General features: G+C 52.3%; 1 protein-coding gene, 1 long non-coding RNA gene and 1 other non-coding gene across 10 annotated transcripts; 2 read left to right on the forward strand and 1 right to left on the reverse strand.

Annotated features, from left to right (window-relative positions):
• Positions 1-170: 170 nt before the first annotated feature.
• On the forward strand, positions 171-6,705 carry LOC106005303. 2 transcript variants are annotated; one of them, XR_006603703.1, is made up of 4 exons: positions 171-983; positions 1,064-1,265; positions 5,502-5,652; positions 6,667-6,705. It is a non-coding gene; the product is annotated as an uncharacterized LOC106005303 (long non-coding RNA). The 2 variants fall into 2 exon arrangements; XR_001178553.2 differs by lacking the exon at positions 6,667-6,705 and having other exon boundaries at positions 173-983; positions 5,502-6,660.
• INPP5K (inositol polyphosphate-5-phosphatase K) lies at positions 1,755-20,981 on the reverse strand. 7 transcript variants are annotated; one of them, XM_004746883.3, is made up of 13 exons: positions 20,845-20,932; positions 19,712-19,924; positions 18,741-18,848; positions 18,303-18,404; positions 14,420-14,536; positions 13,921-14,096; positions 13,242-13,353; positions 12,475-12,584; positions 4,845-5,031; positions 3,833-3,970; positions 3,482-3,565; positions 3,206-3,310; positions 1,755-3,027 (listed from the first exon to the last, which is right to left on the reverse strand). In XM_004746883.3, exons 4-13 carry the CDS (start codon positions 18,399-18,401, stop codon positions 2,968-2,970), a joined length of 1,188 nt encoding a protein of 395 aa, XP_004746940.1. In that variant the 5' UTR covers positions 18,402-18,404; positions 18,741-18,848; positions 19,712-19,924; positions 20,845-20,932; the 3' UTR covers positions 1,755-2,967. The 7 variants fall into 7 exon arrangements, 6 of the variants coding, with proteins under 6 accessions (XP_004746940.1, XP_044925968.1, XP_004746939.1 ...); XM_045070033.1 differs by having other exon boundaries at positions 18,303-18,411; XR_006603702.1 differs by lacking the exon at positions 19,712-19,924 and having other exon boundaries at positions 3,457-3,565; positions 18,303-18,411; positions 20,845-20,981.
• TRNAE-CUC lies at positions 8,611-8,683 on the forward strand. The gene has a single exon. It is a non-coding gene; the product is annotated as a tRNA-Glu (tRNA).
• Positions 20,982-21,895: the final 914 nt, after the last annotated feature.

The raw sequence follows: 21,895 nt of genomic DNA on the forward strand, positions 1-21,895 counted from the left end.
CAAGATCCGTCAGTAGCCACTGTCCTTCAGGCCTGTCTCCCCAGTTGGCCTCCTTCCTCCCACAGCAGCAGGTAAGCCCCACAGAGCTGCTGGGGTTGGCTATGTTGGGCAGAGTTTAGCTGGAGAGGCAGGAAGGCACTGTGGGGAGGTCCCTGTCCCAGGTCCCCCCCCCCCCCCCGGGGAGCCTTTAACACTCAGGAGGACTGGACTCCCCGGCTCTAGGCGGCCTTAAGCCCTGTTGGCTTCTTACTTTTTCCAGTACCCTCAGGGGTCCCTCATCCTGAATGTTCCTGTTTCCTATCCTTACTGTTGCTAAATCACGGCTGACATTTTCCTGGCCTGGGACTGAGGCCTCAGATCTTCAGCCATTCCTTACAGGAAGTAAAAAGGGGAAGAGGATAAGGAAAAGTGACCTCTCCAGAGGGAGACACTGGCCTGCGGGGGGTGGAGGTGGGGTGCAGTGGGCCAGTGCCAGTCCTGACAGCCCCCGGTCAAGCACCTTCCCCTGGGGCACCCTTTCCTTCCCTCCCCACAGCGTCCCCCCGCCCAGGAAAGGCCAGCAAAGCTTCCTTCCTTCCTCTAAGAAGCACATCTATCTAGGGCAGGCTCATCCCCGGTGGCCACACAATGGCCCTTATCAGCTGTGGAGTCAGGCGCAGAGACCCAGTGCACACCAAGTCTCACACATTTCCTGTTTCCACCCAGCGGGTCAGGGCTGGGCCCAGAGGGGCCATATCCTGACTGGGGCCAAGAGGAGGCAAAACACTCCCCCTTCCCCTTCCCAGCCTCTCAATCACTGCTGGACTCGCTCCTCCCAGGCCCGGAGGGGCCCCCCGACAGGAGGCAGGGATAGGGGTGTGTGAAGACTTAAGGAGGAAGGGCAGAGATGGGCACACAGACAAGGATGTTCCACGAGCAGCAGGTGGAGGCAGTGGTCCCTGAGATGGAGCGCCGGGGCTACATGGATCAGAATAAGGAGATAGGTATGTTCTTGCTTCTGTTGTTCTTCCAACCATTCTCTCACAACGATCTTGGAAATGTATACACTATTTGTATTTTACAGACAACCAGGATTCCTACGTGGGGAGAAGTGTAGCTTGGATTCAAGTCCAGGTCTTGATCTCATCCCTGTGTTTCTGGTCCTGCATGACACCACAGCTGCCTGTGTAACTTGGGATGGACCACACCACCACTCTGAGCTGTGGCTGCCGTCTGCCAAATGACAGGTGCCGCGTGGCAGCGGCCACGAGGCTTCTGCATGTGAGGTGAGAGGCGGGCAAGTGTGAGCGGTCACGGGTCTTCTGGTGTGTGTGTGTGTGTGTTGGGGTGGGGACAGAGATTATTGGTGGAGACCTTGAGGTAGGAGGCTCAAGGGGAAAAAAAAGATGGTGACATTTTTAAATAGCTCTAGCTGGGACCAAGGCTCAAGGCTAAGGTGAAGGAACGTCAATGAGGAGGGATGAACCAGTGAACACTGAGCGCCTTTTCTGAAAGTCACAAGTTCCCAGAAACCCATTCTAGTTCACAGCAAGGTAAATGAAGTGCCTGATAGCATAGGAGGCTTGCTCCAACTGTGCCAGGGACCCAGAGGGCCGTCATCCTGGGACCCCAACCCATTCCCATCCAGGCAACATCTGTCACTCTCAGACACAGAACTCTAGTCTAGATCTACAGGGCCCTCGTCCTAGAGCTTAGCAAGGGTATGGAGTCAGACCATCACCACTCCCCCGCAATCACGGAGCCACACACAAGTGTAAAAGTCATGTTTCTAATGATCCCCCAATACAACACAGAACACAGCCATGGGCCACTAGAAGCCAGGGGGACAGTTCTTGATGGTACACACGGATCCCAGGGTGGAGTATGGATCACAGAGTGACTGGAGTGTCCCTCAGTCTCAGGTCAGAGGATGGATGTGACCGTCACAGAGCAGGTTCCCTGAGGTGTCTTCTCCTGGGAGAAGGGCCATTGAATCACCAGTGGCTGGAGGCAAGTGGCGGGAGTAGGACTGTGTGCCCACACAGCACCCAGAGAATGCTCTCAGAAGACCCTCAAGGCCGGATTCTTCAAAATGACTGGATCCTGGCTCCCTTCTCTGCCTGCCTCCGCTTCAGGTGCTAGGGCAGTCTAGAGAGAGGGCGGGTTCCTGGCCAGTCATTGCAGGTGAGGGTGGGAAGGAGCAGATGAGCTCGACTGGGCAAGAAAGCCCCTGGAAAAGTGTGGCCACAGCTCCTCTATCACCTGCCAACCCTTTCACAGGAGGGCAGGTTAGGGCATGGAACCTGACCCACCAGCACAAGCCAATCTGGGGCCAAGTGAACTTCTACATCAGACTCCATGGGTCAGGCTCCTACCCACAACACTTACTAAGAGCTTGGGTGGAGGGGCCCTTCATCCTGCCCACTTAGTCTAATTGCTTTTGCCAAAAGCAGGGATCCCACACCCTCTGCCCATCCCCCAGGGGGATGGGCAATGAGATGCCAAGACTCCCGGAACCCAGGCTGCTTGTGCCAAGCAGTCTATGGGGCCTGTGCAAATGTGAGCATCTCCTCCTCCTAGGCAGCCTGAGGCCCAGGATGCCATGACAAGAATGCAGGCCTGTGCCAGATGGGGCATGTGCCTGGCAGGCCTGCTTGGGCAGGACTGGAAGTGTGTGTGGGGAAAATCGAGAAACGAGATATAGGCTGGAGGGTCCTTCCCACATCCAGGGGTCTGTCCCAGGTCTTCCGTGTTGATAAACTAGTTGGTTTCACTCATATCTCAGCAACAAAAACCTGTATTTAAGGGGCCAGTTCTAGAGATCTGGACCAGAGAGAGCCAAGGAGTGTGGCTAGAGCTCCCCCTGGGAGGTGGAGGATACCTGCTACCTCCTCTGGGAGCTGGGCCTGGCCCCTGGTGCTCCTGGCAGTGATGGGCAGAGCTGGCTGCCAGCTCTGGCCTCCGCCCTGGAACCACTCTTATCCAGGCTCAGATGTGTGGTTGGGATTCACCCAGTGGGTCCTCTGCCAAGGAGGAGCCAGGCTGGATCTGCAGAGAGAAAACAGCAGTGAGCAGAATGGGGAGAGGCGGGGGAGAAGAGCAGATTTTGCTCTGTGTCTTTCCATCACTCCCCTTCTCCAGTACAGGCAGCTCCACGGCCCAAGTGGATTCCCAGGCCCATGGCAATGAAGAACCGAGCAGGGGCTCAACAACATCAACAACATACCTTGAAGGGTTTGCTTATTCCCACCACAGAATGCAGATTGTTGCTATAGTAACAGAGGAGAAACTGGCCCTCGGTCTCAGGGATGTCGCTGATATTGAAGTAAACCTGGTGGGGAGGACGGAGAGGAATGGGGTCAGCTCCCTGGCCCGGGCCCCCACCCAGCTCTCACTTACAAGTCATCCCACCCTCCGTTCCTTCCAAAAGACAGAGAAGTGCCCAGGCAAGCCCTCATGTTGGGAGACGTGGTATACCTATCTCAGGGAAGCAGGCAGGTACCTGGCTCAGCCCGTCGCTGAAGGAGACCTGGTTGTCCCTGACCCAGACATAGGACACATAGTCATTAATGTGGCGCAGCCCCACCTGTGGGAGAGGGGATTGGGCAGTCAGTGGTCTGGGAGGACACAGCATCTGTGACAAGTGTCAAGGAGAAGATGCTTCAGCCTGGCAATTGTACTGTACACGCCCCACCCCCCTTCACCACCAGCCTCTAGGTGGGCAAGGACCCCAGCAGGAGATGGGCATGAACTCTTCAGTCTCCGTGAGACTGAGCTCTTCAGCTCCCGTGAGCCCCCAGGAGGGATAAACCAGGGGGGAATGGCTGATAGCATATCTTGCCCACTACGTCACCTTGTATAGTCCAATCCAGTCCCAGGGGCTGCTGGGAAAGTCTGGGGTCAAGGAGTAGCTGATCAACATGACGTTCTCCATGGTCCACAGCCCCTCAGGCATCAGGGTGATCGGTGGGGTAGACACCAAAGGCTTCAGCTACATAGAGGTGGGAAAGGGGTTGAAATCCCACAGCATCACTCTTTCCTCTGAGGCTAATGTTCTGGCTGTGAACTGTGAACTTGCAGTGAGGGGGAAGAGGGGCACACATGGGGATGGGCACAGAACTCCACTAGGCAGCCCAAAGAAAGTATTAGACTTTGGCCCACTGGGAGGAGAAAGGGCCAAAGGCTTGCCGGGGGAGGCTGGCCCTGCCAGGGAGGATGGGGCTAGGGGCCCAGTGGGTAACCAAGCAGAGAGCCAAGTACTGAGGGGAAAGGGTAGGAGAGAAGGGGGGGAGTTGCTGACAGGTTTAAAAAGGAAGTGAGGCCTCCAGGGTTCCTGACCCAAAGTAGGGCGGTAGTTCTGGGGAGAGCATGTAGGCATGTGGAGGGCCACAGTGGTATACAGACAGACAAACCAGCCATATGAGAAAGTGAGGGCTGTGGTGTTGGGAGGACAACACCCAACACCCTGCAGGTCTCAGAGGAGGTCAACAGTGCCGTGGTCATGTGATGGCAAGATCCAAGGATGGAGGTAGCTCCCTTTGCAACCTGATCCAGGTAGATTTAGGACAAATAGAAGGAAGTCCTACTTCACACGGGAGGTAATAAGCATAATGGAACCCACTAACCCCAAGGGACGGTACCAAGAGGAAATGGAAACCCATTCACAAAGGGTCTGAGCCTGTTTTTGACAGAGCCCTCAACAGCTTCTAAGAGCTGGGATACCTGACCTGGGAGGAGTGGCAGTGGTGTCCTCCTACCTAGAGGCCTCCCCTGGGAGACATGCTGACATTAGAATCCAAGGCTGGGGGGTTTGAGAGGCGGCCCAGCGTGTGCTCTGTCAAGGGCCGGGCAGCTTAGAAATTCACCTCCAAGTCAAAGGTGCTGGTCACAGGCTTATGGTCACTGACACAGTACATCATGTGGCTGACATAGCTCCTCAGAGACAGGAAGAAGTTGGGGGCTGGCGGCCTCTGGGTTTGGGGGTTGGCCTGGGGCTGCCGCTTCAACCTCCACAGGATACGGTCGGTCCAAGCAGGCTTGCGTTTTTTCTCACTGAGGGTGGAGGGGAAAAAGAATGCGGAAAGAAGGGTTGGCAGGAGAGCAAGAAGGTACCCCAGCAGGCCTGCTGGAGCCCCCAACACCAGGGCCTCTCAGTGGCCATGAGACCTCTGGGCCACAGCGGGAGTGTGGCATGGCAGCCGGCAGGAGGGGCCTGAGAGAACCAGAAGCCGACTGGTCTTTGTCAGACTCTGCCAAGGACCTTCAGTCTAGTCTATATTTTTCTAGTCTATATTTTTATGAATCCAACTGTGATTCAGAAACATTCCACTCCAAAGCTTTTCTGACTTCTAGAACAGAAACAGCAGACCAGAGAGAAGCTAAGGTTTGGATTTTGTGGAGTTAGAGGTAAGCTGGAATTTGGCTTCCCTCTCACTACTGGTGGAACCTCAGAAAAGGAAAGGGAAGTACTTAGGGATGCTCCCTGTGTGTCCACCGTCAATATTGCCTGTTCCCTCTCTCAGGTGGAGAAATCGAGACTCAGTAGGGAAGGAACTTTCCCGAAGTCACAGAATGACTGAGTGGTGAAGTCAGGATTCAAGGCCAGGCAGCGTGACCAGATGGCACAAACTCTTCATGACCAGGCCACCCCCTCTCCTTATCCGTAAAATGAAGGTAATAATAGTTACCTCACAGGTCTGCTGACACGATTAAGTAAGATAAAGCACACACAAAATCTTTAGCACCGTGCCTGGTACAAAATAAGCTCTCTGTAATCACTGGCTATTGTGACTCTTTGTTCTCTAGAGTCAACTGAGACCCCTCTGGCCAGTTCTCTGCTTACTGGCTTCTCTGCGGAGCCCTGAGGCTGTACAGCCCTGGGAGATGGGAGTGATTTCCTTCCCTAGGTAACTACGGTTGTCTCAAGACAGGCGAGCCGCGCCCAGGGAGCTACAGGGCTGTTCTCAAAGATCGGCAGTTCTCTAAGACCAGGCCTTGCCCTCCAAGGATGGGGCGGGGCCCAAGTCCTGGAATGGGGGTGTGGGCAGTTGCTGTTCCGGGTTCTTCCCCCTTGATTTTAAAAGAACCCAGAACAGTAAAGCCTAGGCATATGGTTCCTGCTCTAAAACCCTTCAGGAGTCTTCACTGCCTCCAGAATAAAGCTCAAGTCCCCAAGCACGGTTTTCCAGGAGCCTGACACCACTGTCCTACACCCGCCTACCAGGGACTCTCTGGCCTCCGGACCTTTACTCTTGCAGTCTGTGCTGCCTGGAACACCCATCTTCACAGAGAGAGGCCCAGTGGCAATGCTGCCTTTGTCAGAAAGCCATCTTTGAGCTCTACTTTCTGCTTCCAAAGCATTTTGCACCAGTGTTTTCCCTATGTTATGCAGTGCTGTCATTTTCAGTTGGCATACTGGTCTGTGTGTGAGCCTGGAAGGCAAGCACTGGCTCTCGAGATGTCCTGCGCAGCCTCAGCCTTAGTACAGAGCCGGCGCTTAGCCAGCCTGACTGCTCATGGAACCTAAACTCAGGAAAACCCCAAACTCAACCTCTCTCCTCAGAAATGCCCATCTAATCCTAACATACACACTTTAAGATGCTGATAACCAGGTTGCAAGTCTACTTTTGTCTTCTGTTTGATTCACTTACTATTTTATTTTATTTAAAGATCTTATTTATTTGACAGACGGCGCGTGCAAGCAGGGGGAGCAGCAGAGGGAGAGGGAGAAGCAGTCTCCCCGCTGAACAGGGAGTCTGATGCAGGGCTGAATCTGAGGACCCTGGGATCATGACCTGAGCCATGCAGGTGCCTCCACTTACTATTTTATTTTATTTTAATTTTTTATTTTCTTAAAGATTTTATTTATTTGACAGAGATCACAAGTAGGCAGATAGATAGGCAGAGAGAGAGGTAAGCAGGCTCCCTGCCGAGCAGAGAGCCTGACTCGGGGCTTGATCTTAGGCTCCCGGGATCGTGACCTGAACTGGAGGCAGAGGCTTTAACCCACTGTGCTACCCAGGTGCCCCTACTATTTTATTTTTTAAAAATATTTTATTTAGGGTGCCTGGGTGGCTCAGTGGTTTAAGCCGCTGCCTTCGGCTCAGGTCATGATCCCAGAGTCCTGGGATCGAGTCCCACATCGGGTTCTCTGCTCAGCAGGGAGCCTGCTTCCTCCTCTCTCTCTCTGCCTGCCTCTCTGCCTACATGTAATCTCTCTGTCAAATAAATAAATAAATAATCTTTAAAAAAAAAAATTTTATTTATTTGACAGAAGGAGAGAGATCACAAGTGGGCAGAGCAGCAGGCAGAGGGACAGGGGGAAGCAGGCTTCCTGCTGAGCAGAGAGCCCAATGTGGGGCTCAATCCCAGGACCCTGAGATCATGATCTGAGCTGAAGGCAGAGGCTTTAACCCACTGAGCCACCCAGATGCCCCTCCACTTACTATTTTTTTTTTAAAGATTTTATTTATTTATTTGACAGAGAGAGATCACAAGTAGGCAGAGAGGCAGGCAGAGAGAGAGAGGAGGAAGCAGGCTCCCTGCTGAGCAGAGAGCCCGATGCGAGGCTCGATCCCAGGACCCTGAGATCATGACCTGAGCCGAAGGCAGCGGCCCAACCCACTGAGCCACCCAGGCACCCTCCACTTACTATTTTAAATTAACATTTCTGACATACTGTTGTCAATTCAACAGCAATATAGTCTTCTAGCAACAGAGAGGCAGAATGCTGTCTCGATGGTGAAGTCTGATTCCACGATCAGACACCAGGATTTGGGGGGAGGTCCTGCCCTGTTAACGAAGAGCTCTGTGGTTCTGGCTGGTGAACATGTGACTTGGAGAGAGGCTCCTTGCCCTCTCTCCACACCTGGCCCTAGGCCTCTCTTCCCTCTGCCTGTTCCTGAATTATATCATTTTATAATTAACTGGTAATCTAGTTTGATAGAGAGAGAAAGAGAGAAAGCTATGTGCCCCTGGGCAAGTGACTTCACTTCTCCCAGCCTCAGCTTCAGCTCTCAGATGGGGGTGACGGTAGTACTTTGCTTCACAGAGGATTAAACAAGTTAAGGTGTGTTAAGGGAGGGGTTAAGAGGTGCTAACCGGCTCGGCCACATCTGTATAGGGCTCCCGGGGTTGTCTCAACCTTCTACTCTTCTGAGGAGTGCTCAGAGCACATCAGAATATGCTATTTCCACTCCAGAGATGACAGACATGGAATCTCCGAACCCACCTTGGACATTCAGTACCTACCTATGCTTAAACTTGGGAATGATTCACACAAATGGACCACTTTCCCTTTCAAAGCATTCTCCCTCCCTAACTTCCCTATTACGGTGACTAGCTGTCACTTCAGGATCCTCCACAAGTCCTGACCACAGCCTGTCTCTCCTTCTTCCTCAGTACCTCTCAGCCTGTCCTCCTTTCCTCCTTTTCCAGGGCCTGCCTGTACACTGTGCAATACCTGTACACTTCAGTCTTTCAGTGAAGATTTACCGTGCCCTTATCATATGCTGGGCAACTGGGGATCTGAAAAACGGGACTGACAAGGTCCTTGAGGAGCTTGTCTGGCAAAAATTTAAAAAAAAAAAAAAAAAAAGACAAGAAACAAGTAAAATGTGTACAAATTGAGCTGCCTGGCTGGCTCAGTTGGTAGAGCCTGTGCCTCTCAATCTCAGGGACATGAGTTCAGGCCTCATGCTGGGCGTGGAACCTACTTAAAAATAAATAAATAAATGTGTATGTACGAATTAAATATTACATATATTCCCCCAGTTCTTCACTTCTTTTTTTTTTTTTTTTTTTTAAGATTTTATTTATTTGTCAGAGACAGAGGGAGAGAGAGCGAGCGAGCACAGGCAGACAGAGAGGCAGGCAGAGGCAGAGGGAGAAGCAGGCTCTCTGCCGAGCAAGGAGCCCGACGTGGGACTCGATCCCAGGACCCTGGGATCATGACCTGAGCCGAAGGCAGCTGCTTAACCAACTGAGCCACCCAGGCGTCCCCTTCACTTCTTTCTTAAAAGGGGTGGTTTAGTCAGTTATGGGTCTGCTTTCGGCTTGGGTCATGATCTCAGGGTCCTGGGATTGAGCCCCGAATTGGGCTCCAGCCCCACATTGGGCTCCCTGCTCAGTGGAGGGCCTGCTGCTCTATTTGTGCTCTCTCTGTCAAATAAATAAATAAAAATCTTTTAAAAATTTTATTTATTTATTTTAGAGAGAGGGAGAGAGTGCAGCGGGGAGGGGTCAGAGGGAGAAAGAAATTCAAGCATACTCAAGCCCCGATTTGGGGCTTGATCCCAGAACCCTGAGATCATGGCCTGAACCAAAACCAAGAGTTGGATGCTTATCCAACTACATCCTCCCCATGGGCCCTCCCCCATCCAGTTCTCCATTTCTAATAATAATTGTGAAACATGGGATCCTTCTGTTCATTCGACCCTGTGATAGTGTCACATGGACTGTCCTGATCCTCTCGGCCCTGCAAGACTGTTACAGGTCACATTCTCCCTCCACTACAAGACACTGAAGTTCAGAAGTCACTCTGTCCAGGCAGAAGTCAGATGCTTTCCTAGGTCTATGAAGTCCATGCTCCTTCCACTGCACTCCAACGTGGCCAATTCCCAGCAGTGAACTGTCTCTTCAAATGCCTTACCAGAACCAGACTTCACTTAGGATTTTTGGCTGAATGGTTGTGACTGAGTACAACAATTGTTTCTGGAGGTTAGTATGTCCTTACTTTAGGCAAAACCAACTAGCTCTGCAAATATTTCTTTTAAGAGCCTAGAACATTGAGCCGATTTATTGAGCCCCTAGAAATGTGTTCCATTTCTGGGTCTGAAATAGTCTGAAATGAACTTTTCCCTTTGGAAAAGTCTTACTAAACTCTGGACAGGAGTCTTGACTAGATTGATCATAAGATCCTCTGCTCATTGCCTGGTGGAGAGGCTGACCAGGCTCATGTCAACCGTAACAAAACCCTACGGCAATCCCTGACTTTAACAGGATTTCCCGCTCTTAGCCTGTTCAGCCTCCCCTGTAATGGAGCTGACCTCGTTTCTGATGATATCTTGGCTCAGGGATGTTGCTGAGCAAAGCTGAAGTGACACAAGTCACTCTTGGTCACTTTGTATAGCCGGTCAGGCTCTTCTCGAGATGCCGCTCATCAGTGCTGCTGACTGACTGGAATGCCTGCCCTTCTCTCTGCCGGACTCCACTGTTTCCTTGACAGCAGCTCTGATTGACTCCTGGCTTCAGCTGCCCGCCTCTTTACCATTCGCTCAGCCTCCTTCAACACTTCCAGAGTTCTAGAACCTTCTACTGACCAACTCCTGGACTTGATAGTGCTTACTTGGATTTCTTGCTATGGGTGGATCCCTCTAATAGAGGGGTTGCCCCTTCAAGACCTTATCTTCTCCTTCTGTCCTCCTGGGCTCCTGATTCAAACAAATGCCAGGTGCTATGCTACATACCAGAGTTGGTCATAAATCAGATCCAGTCTCTCCGGGCATTCGTAGTACAACAGGAAAAGCCCACTGTATCTTGAAAGCAGCAGTGGAAGCATGGTGTGTGTAATGCTTTTGGGCAGCGTATGGGCAGGAGAAAACTCTCAGTGAGATGGGGAAGGGTGAGGGAAGGCTTTCTAACAGCGATGATGTCGAAGCTGAGTTTTCAAGGATGAAGAACAGTCTGGTTACACAGGCACATGGTTAGTGCTCCAGCAATGTCAATAACAATGTGGGCTGTATCCACTGTGTGGAAATAAGTACCTGCCTCCTTCTTTGCAAGACTTCGCTGTCCCCATCCTGCCCGCCCTTTTGCTGCTGTTGGCAAGACTGGCTGTGAATCTGGAGGTGCTGTGGGCTAGACTGAAGCACTGGAGGCCACAGAGTAGAGTCAGATCTCAGCTCCAGCTCCGCCATTACTAGTTGAGTCTCCTGGGGAAGTCCTTTAATATCTCGGAGCCTCTGTACCCAATTTCAGTACCTGCTGATCCCAGCCTAGCCAACATTCAGCTGTTTGTGAAGACTTCCAGTCTCCTGGTGGTTTCCCTACCATACCTGGGGGTGGGAGCAAAGGGACCCCTGGCCACATGGCCTGCCAGCAGCTCTCTCCCTGCTAGCAAGAGGAGATTGAAAGTCCGTCAGTAGAAGGTCCCAGCTGCCAAGGTCCAGATTCATCCCACCGAGGCCTCACAACGTCCATGATAGTTCTCATCTCCAATGGATGGCTGGGGAGACTGGCAGTCTCCCTGCAGCTGTGGCCCCAGGCCAGCTGGCCAGCCGGAACCTGCCCTCTTCCCTCGTTTCTGGCCTGCTCTGTGGCCCAGGCTAGGCTCTGTTTCCAGGGTTCATGGCCTCTTCTTGTGTGTGCTGCCCAGGCCATGACCCCAGCACATCTTGCTCCATGCTCCCAAAACGCCTCCCCCCCCCACCCCTTCCTTGGAGGGGACGCCGTGGCTTGGCCATACCATTGCCAGCACAGGGCCGTCCTACTTCTCAGCCTGGCCCAGCTGGGGAGACACGTGTTCATTCCCCACATTCTAGAGGCTCTGCCCTGGAGGCACTTCCCGCCTCCCTCATAGGAGTAGAGGAAGGTGAGACAAAAATGCTGTGACACAGACGGGGCTCTTCTCTGTCTTCAAAGAGATGGGAATCCTTGCCAAATTGGGTCGTGAACTTCAGGCCAGAGCTGCTCTTGACCCTCTGCCTAAGCTGCAAGTCTGGGTGGTTACCTGGCCCCTTCTCAGCTTCTTAAAAAGGTATTTAGTACATCTACTACCCAAAGACATGAATCTGACCACAGCAGTTGTCACGGTGCTTACCAGGTGCCAGGCACTGGGGCTGAGCACATGTGAGGTCTCATTTAATCCTCAACCCCATGAGCTGGATACTAATATCATCCCCATTTTATAGATGATCAAATTGACGTTTAAGTATCTTATCCGAGGACACGCAGCTGATCGGTGGCAGAACTGTATTTTTAACTACTAGATGCACTGTTCCTACATTGTTCCCCATAAACTCCTCCACTGACAACAATGACTTCACCTTCCTATGTAGTACCTGATCCACTCCCAGCTGGGACAGGGGTACCTGAGCCAGTAACTGGCTGAGCCAAGATTTCTGTTCCCCTGTCTGGGAAGGACCAGAAAACCTGGGGGAGTGGAAGCAATGTTGAAATGCAGTCTCTCCCAAGTGAGGAATCAGCCACTTCCCCCCATCTCCTCCCACCCCCATCCTTGCCAGCACCTTCCTGCTCTCTGAGGACACCACAGTCAGCGCCTCGTGAGGCGGCTGGGAGGTGCCACTCCTGAGGTGATGGCTAGATCTATTCCTGCTTTCCTAACACTTCTATTCTGAGGCAGCTCCCTCTGCCACCAGAGCCCAACACAACCTGACTTCCGAGGCCTCCTGGCCCCTCATTTTCTGCTCCCAGGCTAATTCCAAATCAGTGGCAATGTTGAAATGCCATACTCCTCTCCTGGGGGAGTCTCCTCACCTGGTGTCATAGTTGTTGGAGTTCTTATCAAACTTGTAGGTGGGTGGGAAGAGCAGGGGGCCCTCCTGGAACTCCCGGAGCAGTGGATCGTGTCTCTTGGCGATGCTGAGCTGGAGAGAAAGGCAGAGTCCCACCTCCTAGTAGTCCTGACCCAGCAGCCTGGCATACACTCCATTTGACGGATCACACATGCCACCGCTGAGGTAGGACAGCAGTCAAGCAACACCACTTCCCTTCCTCACTGCCTTAGTGACAGCCTCAACGGCCTGTCCCCACTCCACCTCCACCCCCAGGAAAGCGGAATCCTTTAGTAAACATTATTCCACAGTCCGAGGGGAGGCCGCTGCCTGCCATTTTCCAGTCCTGGGACTATGAGAAACTGGCTTTGAATTCCATCTCTCTGGGAGTCACTAATAAACTTGTATCAGAGCCCCGCAAAGGGCTGGTATCTCATCCTCCAGGAGGCAAGCAAGCCTGGGGATGGAAAAGACAACAGGGATCGAAGAGAGCTGGTGCCCAGTGCAGGACCATGGTAAGTCGAAGGCCTTGCTCCCTATCTTAATGCACACCCAGCAGCTCCTCCAGGGGAAGACCAGGCCCCGGGTGCAAAGCCCTGTTAAACTCATCCCCACCTGGGAACAAAGACTTCAGAGGCCTGGAAACGGAGAACAGGCGGCTGAGGGACCTGAGTGGTGCCCCCCACCTTTGATGCTGGACTTCCACAATAGGCTCAGATCACCCCTCTGGAGCTTTCCCTCACTTGATACCTGATCCTTCTCCCACAGGTCACTGTAACGCCGATTTTTTATGGATTCCCGGACAAAATGTAGCCCAAAGTCATCAATCCGGAAGTTCATGTCTCCAAACCACAGAATGAGGCTGCAGAGAGAAAAGAAGGCAGCTTAGGGTTGTGACAAGGTAAGAGAAGGGAGGAGCAACAGGCCTCAGGTCTGCTCACTCCTCCAGCGGCGAGCCTGAGGGGCAGGTGAGACACTGGAAGCTGGGAGGAGCCAATGCCAGGGATGATTTGGCATGAGCCGATGAATTGTTCTCGTGGCTGCTTCCCAGCTGTTTTAGCCAAAGACACCAGCACCCAGGGGCAAGCAGCAAATAGAGCAGGCTCTTGCCCTCCCTCCCCCTCCCTCAATGGGCCACCAGGCAAGGCTGAGAACCAATTCCCCATGGGTGAACTCAGGAACCCTGGGGTAATCGATCTGGGATCTTCAGAAGTGTCCAGAGTTCTAAAGCAGGACACAGAGGGGAGGGTGGCAGGGGAAGGGAAGGGGTTCTAGGCCCCAGGCAGGTAAAATTGGACAAGAGAGCCAGGGCATCAGGGAGGAGGCTGGGAAAGGGCTGGAGTGGAACAGAGGCTGCCTGAGGGTAATGCTAGCCTGGGCTGGTGTGGGGGCGAGGACAGGGGGCAGCAGTCCATGAATGCACACTCACTCATGGTCCAGGATGTTGGGGATATCCTGTCCCTCAAAATTTTGCATCTCCAGGATCCGATCAAAGTGCTCCAGCCGCTGGTCATTGTTGGCCATGTGAGGGGGCAGGTGGCAGTTGACGATGCTGATGTAGTAGCCATAGAGCTTCAGGCAGATGTTGACGCCCCCTTTGTTCCCCTGACAGTGTAAGTGGGCACAAGGGTGGGAAGTGGCTCTGGGTAAGACCCACCTCCCCTTTCCCATCTCCAGCCTGAGGGGAGATCATCTGGCCTGCTGCCAGATCTCCCAAGGGCCAGACGCTCAGCTCCCCAGAGTGACCGCCCCATCCAAGAGCCCAGCTCACCCAGCCTGAGGTCTCAAGGGTGCTGAGCTCCCAGAAGTAGGAGAGCAGATATGCATCACCCCCTTTTCCGTCTGCTCGCCCCTAAAGCATCCAGCCCTCCCCAGCCCAGTGGTGAAAGCCTCCCAGTTCGCGACTCAGACAACAACTCCATCCTTACCCAGTACCCGAAGAGGCCAGTGGGGGTGGATTTAGTAGAGAGGATCTGGACAAAGGGCAAATGCTGATGCTTGGCAAAGAACAGTAAGAGGAGCCCCTGCATGCGGACACTGGAAACCTACAGCAGAGGGGGGACAATGGTCATTCATTCCCCTGCACAGGCCGAGGAAGTCCCTGCCTAGCCCTGAGGTCGACGGTGTCTCAGCTCCAGGCTCAGCATTTACTCCCGAGCTGCCGAGTGATGCGTTCTACCGAGTGCACTGCCTCTTCCTGGGCTTGGGGTGCGGAAGGGAGGCCGAGAAGACAAGGCTGCCAGGGCACTCTGCCATCAGGAAGGCATCGACCTTCCAGTCCTAGCACCATGCAGCCTAGGGACTCCTCTCACCATGCTCTATGGGTTCGTAGGGCACTCCAGGCTGCCATCCCCATGCACCAGGGGCTCAGAGAGGGATGGCACGATGTAGGATAGTGGCTAAGGGCACTGGCTTTGTTGGAAGTTAGCCAGATCTGGGTTCAGATCCCACTTGGGCTCCTAGCATTTGCTGTTGGGCCCAGTCTCAGTCTATTTGCTCATTGAAAAACCAGGACTCTACCTCATCTATCTCATAGATGCCAGAAGGATTAACTGGCAGCTATTCTTTGCTGGTTTAAGGATTAAAATTTTTTTTTTTTTTAAGTAATCTCTATTACCAATGTGGGGTTCAAACTCATGACTCCAAGATCAAGAGTCTAATGCTCTTCTGAGCCAGCTAGACACCCCTGGTTTAAAGATTTTTAAAAAGTAAATGCAGGGAGGGGCACCTGGCTGGCTTGCAATTCTTGATCTCAGGGTCAAGAGTTCAAGCCCCATGTTGGATGTGGAGACTACTTAAAAAAATAAAAAAGTAAATTCAGGAAGAGAATATGAGAGGCTTCTAGGGTGCTAGAAATATTCTGGGGTCTCCTGGGTGGCTCAGTGAATTAAAGCCCCTGCCTTCAGCTCAAGTTGTAATCCTGGGATCCTGGGATCGAGCCCTGCATCATGCTCTCTGCTCAGTGGGGAGCCTGCTTCCCCCACTCTCTCTGCCTACTTGTGATCTCTGTCTGTCAGATAAATAAATAAAATCTTTAAAAAAAAAAAAAGAAAGAAAGAAAGATTCTGTACCTTGTCTTGACTGGCGGTAACAATGAAGCATAGACACATAAAAATCTACCAAAAATACACCTAATTTCTGTATACATTATAATGCTCAGTGGGAAAAAAATTAAGAAAATGCTCCCCCAAATAATTATACGCTGTGGGTAGCTAGATCTCCATGAAGGCGATGCAGGGGCAATGGGAGCAAGCATGGTGGACGTGCGTTTACAGGCTGGGAAGAACAGCCACCATCTCCAGAGATCCTTCACACTGCATTTAATCTTCACCCCAACCTTGGAAGGAACAGCTGTCCCTGTTCTGCAGATGGAAGGCTGAGGCTCAAGGAGATTAAGGAACCAGGACGACTACTAGGATAACAATGTTAGAGGTCCGGGATCCGTATAATTCCTGCTCTCTGTGAGACAGGGTGGGACAGGGCCGTAACCAGTGACCCTCTCTCTCAGCCTCAGCCTGTCTACACCTACCACCCGAGTAGCTGTTTCCGGAGTTTGAGGTTGCAGAGGCCAAGGAGGAAATCCCCGGGTGGGGAACATGTACTGGGGCCTTCCAGGAATTATGAAACTTGATCCCGCAGGCCAGGAGATCTGCCACAGCAGAGGAGTCAAAGCAGGGGGAACCCCAAACCCAAGACTGAGTGAAGGAGGTGTGAAAACCTAGCGTTGGAGAGAGGTTACTACAAATGTGTCCCTAACAGCACCCTCTAGCCCCGGTCTTGGCTTCCCATTCACACCATGCAACTGACTCCTAAGGAACTGATAAAGATCCAGGAAGAGCTTTCAGGCTTAATCCTAACCCACACAGCAGGTCTGGACCAATGGGACCCCAAAAGAAAGCACCAATTCGCTTTGTGAAGGAGCAAGGACGGGGAGGAGCGTGGGAGGCAGGAAAGGCTGGGACTGGGAGAAAGGGTGGGGCTGTGGGGAAAGGCGGGAGGCTTGTAGGGGAAGTTCTGTTGGAGGAAGTGAAGTAGGAGGAGCTAAGGAAGGGGCTAAAGGGAGGGAGCTGGGGCCCTAGAGCCAACAGAAGGAGTCATGTCCAGGCTTCTCAACCTCTAAATGCCAAACTCCCATCAGAGGAAGAGGCTGCAAAAGCAGGGCTCACTCCTTTACCCCTTCACCTAGTTCTTGGCTAGGGGAAGGAGAGTCACCCATCTGCTTTGGGTGCCAGGCCTTCAGGCAGGCCTCCCAAATGCAGGAGGCCAAATGGGTAGAGGGGCTTGTGTCCCTGCTACAAGCTGAGCTAATTTCTTTGGCTTGATTCCATTCTACCAATCCCTTGCCAGTTAGCCAGGGTGCAGGAAAGACTCCAGTCTTGGGAAGAGAGTGTGTGGGGAGAGAGGTGTTTCTGTCTTCTCGGAGGCTCTAACTGTACATCTAAAGTAAGAGGTCTGAGCTTCAACTGGAGAAAGCCAAGGGCTTGGGAACTGGCCTTTTCCAGCCTCAGCAGCAGGACAAAGCTTGTATTCCCTCCTCCTGGCTCAGCCCTTAAGAGGACTCACAGCTCTTGCCTCAGCACCATTAAGCAAACTGGGGTAAAAGAATGAATTCTGAATAAATTAGTCACCGAGGAAGGGGCTAGAGGAATTCTGATATTTCCAAGAAGCACTGCATAGGGTGCTTTGAATGGGACTATGCTTCATGCCTCAGCTGTGCAGGACATAAAGGTGAAGACCCAGCAGTCTAGAGCCTTCCTGTGGATTCTCCTACGGTCTGCTTTCCCCAAAGAATACTGGCCCTTCAGACTGAGAACTATTTTCCCTCCATTTTTCTCCCCTCTCCAAACCTCTGGGCCCCTGAGAATATGAGGTACATGTCTCCCACGATCAGAGGACACCCTCTGATACCAGTTAGCTATGGCATACCTGTCAGCCTCAGATCACCAGCACAGCAATAAAATGTACTAGTTAAGAACATGGGTTATTATTGCTTCTTGGCCTTTTGGCTAAGATCAAGCAAAGAACATGGGTTATGGGGCTCCTGGGTGGCTCAGTCAGTTAAGCATCTGCCTTCCGCTCAGGTCATGGTCCCGGGGTCCTGGAATTGAGCTCCACACAGGTGCCCTGTTCAGGAAGGAGTCTGCTTCTCTCTCTCCTTCTGTCCCTTCCCCCCGCTCTATCACTCTCAAATGAATAAATGGAAAATCTCTATAAATAAATAAATAAATTAATATATAAAAAAATAAAAATAAATTCCATGCTAAGTACAATAAAGAAAAAAAAATAGAACATGGATTATGAAATTTGAAAGATCTAGATTCAAATCCCAGACAGCCTGTGACCTTTGAGTCTTGGTTTTACCTGTAAAATACCCGCATTTCAAGGGAGTTAAGAGCTCTCAATAACATATATAAAGTTTACTTATAATGCTTACTACCAAGTAAGCATTCGGTAAGTGTTAGCAGTTACTATTATATTCAGGGACTTCAGGCCTGGCATGTGAGCTGGGACTGAAGGCTGACAGGTGGAAAGGCAGTGAAGTGTTAATAAGCCCTGCTGAGCTTCCCCCCAGGATTCTCCCGACCTGAAAAATGTCCAGGTTTTAAACCAGCCCCTGGGGTCCCAGCTCAGCTCCACCTATACTGGAAAGACACGAAGCAGGCAGGAATCCCAGAAAGCCAGGTGCAGCTGAGGTTTAGGCCTTTAAATAAATGGAAACAGCATGAAAGCCTATGTGGGAGACCACAGGACTGGGGGTTAGTGAGGGGAGGTGAGACACACTTCCCAACTGCCCATGAACTTGTAAGTTACCTTGACGAAGCTCAGAGGGGAAAGCACATCCATGAAGAAACTGCTCCATGGGTCTTCAAAGGCAGTGTCAGAAAGGAGGCTCATGATCCCACAGTTCATTTCCTGCAAACTGCCCATCCCAGGTCAGAGGCTGTCCCCCTGGCCTGGAGGGTAGTACTTCTGACACAGACATTCAGTACTGCCCTTGGCACTTTCAAATCTTGGGTACTCATGACCATGATCTCGCCCTCCCGTGGCCATTGACTACCAACCCCTTGCCATTACTGACGCAGGACAAGAAACACTGACTGGTCCTGATGCAGGCTGAAAGCTCCTAGCCTTCAGACTCCACAGCGAGGGAGGACAGATTATAGTAGTACCCCGTGGGGACCACTTTGGGCTGGTTGGGCTTATCTGTCTCCGCAATGGAATGGGGGAAGGGGCACTGCAGACACCTACCCAATGACATACATGTCCAGATTCAGGTTGTCTTTGTTCAGCTGCAAGAGATCACTGAGGTCCAGAGGAGGTGCTGCAGAGGCCACATTCCATGTCACAACATGTATGCTGTGGAAGGGATGCAAAGGGAAGTCGTGGAGGGAGGAGGATAAGACCTGTTTCCAGGTGACGGACAGGGGTCTGGGCCTGCTAATGGTTACACCACAATCTGCTGCAACCAGAATGGGAAACCGGAGTTTCTGTACCTGGTAACAGGGGCATTGAACTACAAAAGCCTTTCATCTTCACTTTGTTCCTGAAGCAGGAAATTTCCACCCTGTTTTGGCTCCTCCATGCAGGCCCACAGCTGCCCACAGCTGGCAGCACTCGTGCTGCTGACATTAAGAAAGGCTGCCAAAGTGGGCGCAAAGGTTTCAGGGTCAGGCGAGGGGAGGGATGGGGATGGGGTGCGTAGTTAGGAATTTAATCATTTCACCAGCCATTCACACCTCAGGGCTCCTAAGACCACCAGAAAGAGTCTGGAGATTCAGTTTTTACCTTGTAAGAGGACTCAGCACTATAAGATAGGAGCATTTCTAAAATAACAAAGATAACACCACCACATTCCCTTCCTTCCTTCTTCCTAGAAGGTCCCTGGAGCATAACAAATTCTGCCAAGCATTTCAGGGAGCCTAAAGCAGAAGAGAACAGAGTTCTCAACATCTCTCTCAAGAGTCTAACCTCTTGGGAGCCTGGGTGGCTCAGTCATTAGGCGACAATTTTCAGCTCAGCTCGGGTCAGGATCCTGGGGTCCTGGGATTGAGTCCCGCATCAGGCTCCCTGCTCAGTTGGAAGTATGCTCCTCCCTCTCCCACTCCTCCTCGTGCTTACTCTCTTGCTGTCTGTCAAATAAATAAAATCTTAAAGAGTCTACCCTCTTTTGGGAAAACTCATCAGCTGGATAACATCCTCAACCTTGGCTTCATATTCACCTTAGGGAACTAGATCAGCAGCTCTCAATAACAATGGATCCCATCAGAGGCTCAGGGGAAGGAGACACTTCAACTGAATAGTTACAGCAACACTCCCAAGAAAGCCCCAGACTCAGCTGAGAACAGAGCAGTCAGGGGCTACAACACCTGCAGAGACCAAGGTCCAGCCACCAGGCCTTAGGTGAGCCCTAGGTACACCATGAGGAGGAGGACCTGCAGCAGAGGAAAACTAGAATGAGCGCAGAAACCAGGTTGAGAGAGGTGGGAGAAAAGGGCTGGATGTCCCAAAACATCTCTTCTCCACCAGATCCTGTTCTTAGAGGTTCATGTTCTAAAACCACAACTTGAAATTCTTGGCCGACTTAAAACAACTTCCTGCCCCTCCCTACGAACATCAACAAGACAATACACAAACCACCTTCCCAGGCTTTAGGCCAGAGATTCTGCACTTCGTTTGTTTACGATCTCCCCCTGCCGTCCAACAGAGGATTAAGGAAAGCAGCCCTTTCAGTCCCAGGCTCTTTGTTTTCCGAGGGACCTGCTCTAAGTGGATGGAGCGCAGAAGTCGGGATTTCTCGCCCTCAATCTCAGATTCGACGATTAGCCGCAAATCCTTGCATCGTGACTTGCACTAAGTTGGTGATTAGCTTTGTTCTTCGTTAAAGAGCAAACATGGGACCGGGCTCTATCACAGCGCTAACGGATCTTACCTAAACCTGATTTCGGATTTCGGGAGGTCACAAAGGGATCAGCAGACCCCGTGATGTATGTGTTGATCAAAAGAACAAGATTTCTATTCTAGAGCTGAGAGGAGAATGCCTTGTTATGTCTTTACCCCAAACAGCCCCATACTGCTGCCTCCGCCAGGTGCCAACCGAGACACCTGCGAGGGGAGCCTAAATAGGAACGAGCTCGGCAGCCTGAGTTTGGAAGGAGCGCGGGGCTTCCGCCCAAAGCAACCCCCTCAATATTGCCTTGGGAGAACCAGGGAGGGTCTCTGAACTAGAATCAGCACTGCAGGCCCGGTCCCTTCTCTCCCAGTCTGGCTGTACCTCAGATCAGCAGCCCCGAAAGGGTAGGAGAGGGTGATTCCGCCCGGAAAGGGTCGGCTTGCCCGCAGCCGCCTTCCTCACCTGAGCGTCTTGCTTCTCGGTTCAGTCGTCTTCCGTGGGCTCTCGGCGGCCATCGTCCCCACGCCGCGCCCCGGCCGCTCCTGGCCCGATCCACCTCCCTCTGGCAGCAGGTCCCGGCTACCTTACTCTCCCCGGATTGTTTTCCTTCCGGATTCTGACCCTCCGCCTCGGCTTCCGTACGGGGCGGGGCTTGAGGGCACGGAGGGCTCTGGATGGTGCGGCCTGGGGAACAGGCGGGACTCGCCAAAGAGCGCGAAACGGTGAAAGGCTGGGAGGAAAGAGGCTCAGGGTATCCGGGACGTCAAGAGAGGCGCGTCTCGGCGCCAGCAGAAGCCGACGCAACACTGCCCCGCCCCACCGCGCGCGACTGTCAAACCCGCGGCTCCCAAAGTGCCCCGCGCGAGGCCGGCCGGGAGGGGCGGTGTTCCGGCTGAAGCCGCCGCCCGGCCGCGGCCCGCAGGGCTTCGCCAAGGCTTGGAGAGGACGTCTCCAACTGTGCGCTGTGCCCTTCCACCTCCCCAACGTCCACAAGTCCAAAGGGCAAGGGTGAGGGTGGGGTGGCAGCCCAGCCACTGTCCTGCCTGTGAACCAGTGTCTTTGCCCCTCATCTACAGGTGATCGCTCTCGTATTGGTCGTGGAGCTCCTCCATCCGTAGTTCTCCTCCACTGCCACTTTCAAGTGTTTTCTCGCTTTTCACACTCATTAGGTTACCTGTTACACATTAGACGTTGGGGGTGCCTGGACTCTTAGAAAATTAGCTGCCAAAGAATGAAAAATAAATCACTACCTCTATGTGATAAAAATGAAAAAATTTGCCCAAGATTAAGATGTTCTTCAAATAACTGGTTCTTCATCTTTTGGGGGGTGGGTGGGAGGGGCAGTGCGTGGGATTCCTTTGGGGATCTGATGAGAGCCATGACTCTCCCCAGAAAAATGGACACACTTTGACAAACGAGTTTTATGAGGTCCACAGACCTGGGAAGCCAGGTTAAGAACTCCTACTTTAAGTAAATGTCATGCTTCCTAAGATAGTAAAAAAGAGGGAGATAT

Source organism: Mustela putorius, unplaced genomic scaffold (assembly GCF_011764305.1).
Source record: "Mustela putorius furo isolate JIRA1106 unplaced genomic scaffold, ASM1176430v1.1 tig00003962_pilon_pilon_pilon, whole genome shotgun sequence".
Lineage (NCBI taxonomy): Eukaryota > Metazoa > Chordata > Mammalia > Carnivora > Mustelidae > Mustela > Mustela putorius.

Bases quoted from the DNA above. Each gene is read 5' to 3' on its own strand.
- INPP5K (XM_004746882.3), bottom strand. From the start codon at position 20,897: ATGGCCGCCGAGAGCCCACGGAAGACGACTGAACCGAGAAGCAAGACG. The intron at 18,849-20,844 runs GTGAGGAAGGCG...TCCCTTCCACAG, and splicing joins CCGAGAAGCAAGACGCTCAG to CATACATGTTGTGACATGGA. The intron at 3,028-3,205 runs GTATGTTGTTGA...TTCTCTCTGCAG, and splicing joins GAATAAGCAAACCCTTCAAG to ATCCAGCCTGGCTCCTCCTT.